Genomic DNA, 6000 nt, shown 5'->3' with positions numbered 1-6000 from the left:
GTGAGTAATCGAGTAAAATGGTATCTCCCGCCAGTTGTCCGTTATTGGTCCCGGGAAATTCTCATTCAAACTGTTTTATACAGAGGAGAATGGTTGGTTGTTTTCGTCATACTCATCTTTCGAAAAGTAACAATCCGGTTGTACAGCCCCGGTAACCGTTGATACTTACCATTCTCCGACTGCCGCTCCCCCCACATAGACATTAAAACAGCCCCCCCCCCCCCCCCCCCCCCCCCCCGGCGTTTCTGTCCCTTTGGTAGTGACCGATTTTCACGCCGGGCAAGATGGCGGCTGTACTGCCGAGGTGTAGGAGCCGCTCGGCATGAAATCATTTTTTAACAAATTTATTAAAATCAAACAATTATTTGAACACCGGACTACAGGGAGCGTGTACCACTTACCACATTCATCGATATCTAATTTTATATGTTGTGATAAGGATTTATTTCTGACAAAATGATAATTGTAGTAGCTCGCTAAACTAGCTAACGTTAGGAAACGCCGGAGAAAGTGTAGAATGGGAGAAAAGCTAGAACTCAAGCTGAAGTCGCCAGTTGGAGCCGAAGCTGCTGGCTACTCGTGGCCATTACCAGTATACGTGAGTATTTAATTAAACCAACGAAGTTGCCAGTTATAACTTGGCCAACCAAATGAGGATTAGCTATTCATCTCTTAATGTACCTACCTAGCTGTTGTTAGCTAGCTATGTGTATAGGTACTAGCTTATGTGTTAGCTAAGGTTACATGCATACAGGCCAGACAGACGGTCCACCACAGGGCTAGCCAGAAGCTGTTCGAAGTGGGTATCATTAACGTTATATCCGATTCTCAGTGGAGTGTATAGCCAACAATGTGGCTACTGACTGTGCGGAACACCTTGCTAGTAACTAGATTACTAACGGATTAAAGTATACACATCGTTAGATGGAGCATGACACAAATTGCACACGAGAAGCGCTGCACACTTGGCTAGCTAAGTACAGTATGTTAGCTAGTTATAGGTCCCGGTAACTCTCAGAAGTCTAGAAGAAGCTCTCCACCATTTGGTTTCTGTTGGGTCAGTAAGTTAGCTAGGTACTGTAGCTAAAGCTAGTTAAGGTTCAACCACAGAAAGGGTTAGTTATAAATATATTTGGTTAAACTCGGCTAGCTAGCGTTCTTAACGGCTTTCTTTGACTCGCATTATAGTTCTGAGTGACGTTAAGCATTTATTTAGCTGTTTAGAACGCTAGCTCGCTAACTTTTTATTTTATGCATCTATCCATGATTTAATGTAACTAGCTACCATGCCATCATTTTGAAGTGAGTCAGAGAGCGATGTTTTAACACCACTGTCATTTGCAATACGTGTAATTCGACTCATGCATGCAAGGAATTTTGCCAGAACTTAAACAATATATTGTACAATATGTTTTTCGAAATATTTTGCTGAAACGTTATTACTACAGTAGCTGGACTTCAAATGACTCTCTGCCTGGTGGTCACTGTCTTGTTGATATCTACTGTTACTGTTATTGCACAGAAAGATTGTTGCATGCTCCAGTCTGACTGAATTTAGGGTATAGCTGCCAGCTGGAATTGCACCTAAAATCCTGTACTCTTGATGCAATACTGCACTCATGCCAATAGAGTACAATCTGAAGGTATAATTTGCGTTAATATAGCAGAAACACTGCACAATTCCCCACAACTCTAGTCCCTTATATGGATATATAAGTTGCTTTTCCACTAGGTCCAATAAATCAAATAAATAGGGCTTCTGGGTAGTACCATCCCATATGACTCACATGTGTCTCACATGGTTTGACCAGTTATCCATCCCACTTCTAAAACCAGTTCCACAAATTCAGTGGATTAGCTGACAGACTTGAACTTGAAACCTAGTTTCAACCATAAATGTGAACGTCCAATACTGTTTTGCAGTATGTAGGTTACTCAAAACATGTTTTGGTTAGTGCAGAGGAGACTGCTAACATCCAACCGAAAGGGTGTTAGACAGAAGCCTAATTACAACTATTTTGGAGAACTAGGCTAAGTTTTGGTTGTTCTACGCAAATGCCTCTAAATAAACCAGTAGTGTGGGTTGACTGTGGGCAAAGGCCTACTGAATTCCACTTAATTCTTTTTGTTTTTACTTTTGCATGCATGTCATGTGTAGATTAAAAACCGTGAATCGTTGCTGTGTGTTATGACCAAGCTTCTCGATCTTCCGTAGATTGCTTTTTTGTTGTTGCATGCACATACTATGATGCTGTGGTATTTTAACCTATGTGGATCTTACTAGATAGGCTATATGCAAAAACATATTTTCCTAGTTAGGCCCTAGTGTGTTAGGTAGAGGTCGACCGATTTTTCAACGCCGATACCGATTATTGGAGGACCAAAAAAGCCGATACTGATTTAATCGGCCGATTTAAAAAATACATGTATTTGTTATAATGACAATTACAACGATGCTGAATGAACACTTATTTTACTTAATTAAATACATCAATAAAATCAATTTAGCCTCAAGTAAATAATGGAACATGTTCAATTTGGTTTAAATAATGCAAAAACAAAATGTTTGAGAAGAAAGTAAAAGTGCAATATGTGCTATGTAAGAAAGCTAACGTTTCAGTTCCTTGCTCAGAACATGAGAACATATGAAAGCTGGTGGTTCCTTTTAACATGAGTCTTCAATATTCCCAGGTAAGAAGTTTTAGGTTGTAGTTATTATAGGACTATTTCCCTTTATACCATTTTGTATTTCATTAACCGTTGACTATTGGATGTTCTTATAGGCACTTTAGTATTGCCAGTGTAAGAGTATAGCTTCCGTCCCTCTCCTCGCTCCTCCCTGGGCTCGAACCAGCAACACAACGACAACAGCCACCATCGAAGCAGCGTTACCCATGCAGAGCAAGGGGAACAACTACTAGATGCCTCAGAGCGAGTGACGTTTGAAACGCTATTAGCGCGCGCTAACTAGCTAGCCATTTCACTTCGGTTACACCAGCCTCATCTCGGGAGTTGAAAGGCTTGAAGTCATAAACAGCGCAATGCTTGAGACACAACGAAGAGCTGCTGCAAAACGCAAAGAAAGTGCTGTTTGAATGAATGTTTACGCGCCTGCTTCTGCCTACCACCGCTCAGTCAGATACTTGTATGCTCAGTCAGATTATATGCAACGCAGGACACGCTAGATAATATCTAGTTATATCATCAACCATGTGTAATGCTAGCTAGCAACTTACCTTGGCTTACTGCGTTCGCGTAACAGGCAGTCTCCTTGTGGGGTGCAACGAGAGAGAGGCAGGTCGTTATTACATTTGACTAGTTAACTGTAAGGTTGCAAGATTGGATCCCCCGAGCGGACAAGGTGAAAATCCGTCATTCTGCCCCTGAACAAGGCACTTAACCCACGGTTCCTAGGCCGTCATTGAAAATAAGAATGTTTTTTTAACTGACTTGCCTAGTTAAATAAACGTATAAAAAAATCGCCAAATCGGTGCCCAAAAATACAGATTTCTGATTGTTATGAAAACTTGAAATCGGCCCCAATTAATCGGCCATTCCGATTAATCGGTCGACCTCTATTGTTAAGGCAGAGTTGATTGTGTTTGCACCTTGAGTGTGTGCAGCATGCTTTGAACATATTTGTTTTTAGCTGAAGTTCATACTATAGTTTGCCAGATTGTACAAAGGGGAACTAAATGGAAGCAGATGAAATCATTGTGGTTTCTCTGGTGGCTTCAAGTGTGTTTCAGCTGTTTTACTCATTTATAGAAAATTGCGGTAAGACGGTGCTGGGGGGGACTACCTGAAAGTGTATTTCTCAGAACAGCGGAGTGTTGTCTGTGGCATGTCTAGTGTTCTGTGTCACACTGGGTAATACCCTTTAACGTCAGAGTTCAGGAACTAAGCAGTACTGCTGCTGACGCAATCCTCCACAGTTTGCCATGGCTGACTTCACTCCCATTACACCAGAGACTGATAACCGGACTGTTGCATGACTGGCATCCTCAGAAAAAGGCAACGCAAACAAATCAATAATATTTTATGTCACATGCTTCATAAACCGTTGTAGATTAACAGGGAAAAATGCTTTCTTTACAGGCCCTTCCCAACAAAGCCGAGAGAATAGTAGAAAAATAACACAATCAATAAATACGCAATATGTAGTGGTTTGGTGATGGAGCTGCCTCACAACAACTGCTTCTGTGTTATACCATGGAATTGTTGAATACTCGTTTCTAATTGCCTTGAGGGGCATTATTTAAGTGATAATGCCTGAGAAACTGTTGTTTGGAGGATATATACAAGCATGACTGCTTCGAGGGCATTATCACTTTTATACAATGTGTTACCAACATATTCAAATAATTATTGCCATATTTTCATCAACTTTATTTTGATGAATTCATTCATACAATTTCATCCTTCCACAAGATACAGGCCTGACAAATATAGGGTTGCTACCTAAGGAGGCTGGTTGTTCATGCTATTGTTTCAGTTGCCAGGGTACCAGTTTTTGTTATAAATCTATGGACGTGAACAGATTGTTTGTTCTAAATGTTTCGTTGCCGTGGTGGCTGGCACCATTCATATCCATTTCTAGCTAGCCAATTTTGGCTAACACAGTCATGTCAAACAGTGCAACCAGAATAACAGCGAAGTAGCTGCAGTTGCGTTTATTGTAGCAATATGTAACTTTTTGAGCAAGCAATCAAATTCACATAGAAATGATACTTACGGACCTCTCAGTTTTACTTGAAAGCAAGTTTAAGAAGCGGTAAATCTGTTCTATGTGCGCTATTTCTATGCTTCCCGTTAAGCACAGGGTTGTGGGGCAGCAGGTAGCCTAGTGGTTAGGGCGTTGGACTAGTAACCGAAAGGTTGCAAGATCAAATCCCCGAACTGACAAGTTAAAAATCTTTCATTCTCCCCCTGAAAAAGGCAGTTAGCCCACTGTTCCTAGGCCGTCATTGAAAATAAGAATTTGTTCTTAACCGACTTGCCTAGTTCAAGGTAAAAAACAAAACAAACAGTTTGTCTTTTACATTCGGTTTTGTACACCAGCTTCAAAAAGCCGAAACAAGATTATTTTTGGTTATGGAAAATATAGTTCACAGCGGTTTTGATGGCACAATGATACTCTGCACTATACTTGCTTATTTTGTCACATAAACTGAAGTGAGGCAAACTATATTAGTTTTAACAACCAGGAAATGGCTATTTCGGTATAGTGTAAAAAAAATAAAAATAGTGGTGGGGGATACATCCATAACAATGCATGAGCTAATGATGTGCAATTTCACCTGGCATAGAACATGTGCTCTCTCTCCAGGCCACTCTTCAGAAGAGAGCCAACTAACACAATCACTTCAAACTGAAGCTGGAATGACAGCATACTTGCTGAATTTTGTGTTTTTTCTATTGACATTTCTGTGTATATATCCAACAAATATTATGCCAGCTTTATTGATGATTTTGCCTGGCTGAGAAGCTGCCAGCCTGTCTGTTTCGTCCTAACTCCCAACGCGTTTACCATAGGGGGGGCAGAAGATAAGACGTTACAAAGCACTTGATTAGCTGCAGATTCTGCCTGGCTCTTCAGTCTACACATCACAAGCCTGTGGATGTTTCATTGGGGTGGTTTCTTCTTTACAGTTTGATCTATTGAAGAGGACTATGACTAACTCCTGAGCATATTAATGTATAATGGTGCAATATTTTGGTATTCATTGGGTTGTATTTTGTTTGTTCATCGTTCTCAGTAATAATGCTTCAGGTCAGGGGTGTCACTCATTCCATAGATGACCTAGTGTCTGCTGGTTTTTGATTTTTCCTTTCAATGAAGATCTAGACAACCAGGTAAGGGGAGTTTCATACTAATCAGTGTCTTTTTAATTCATAAAGTCCAAGGGAGGAGCGGAAACCCACATACTCAGCCCTCCGTGGAATGAGTTTGACACGTGCTTTAGGCCCAGTGCTCCTGCCCAGCCAAAAGATGCTGTA

At 40.8% G+C, this 6000-nt stretch overlaps 1 protein-coding gene across 4 annotated transcripts in view; it reads left to right on the top strand.

The window, feature by feature from the left end:
* Window positions 1-232: 232 nt before the first annotated feature.
* LOC110521445 (histone-lysine N-methyltransferase, H3 lysine-79 specific) overlaps window positions 233-6000 on the top strand; it is a 35668-nt gene continuing 29900 nt past the window's right edge. For 2 of the 4 annotated variants that reach the window (XM_036968930.1, XM_036968928.1), the window contains exon 1: window positions 233-598. In XM_036968930.1, coding sequence (XP_036824825.1) covers window positions 518-598 — 81 coding nt within the window. In that variant the 5' untranslated portion in view covers window positions 233-517. The remainder of the gene's footprint in view (window positions 599-6000) is intronic. The other 2 variants (XM_036968929.1, XM_021598989.2) reach the window with 1 other exon arrangement.

The sequence above is a fragment of the Oncorhynchus mykiss genome, chromosome 30 (assembly GCF_013265735.2).
Source record: "Oncorhynchus mykiss isolate Arlee chromosome 30, USDA_OmykA_1.1, whole genome shotgun sequence".
NCBI lineage: Eukaryota > Metazoa > Chordata > Actinopteri > Salmoniformes > Salmonidae > Oncorhynchus > Oncorhynchus mykiss.
This window is presented reverse-complemented; position numbering and strand designations above follow the sequence as displayed.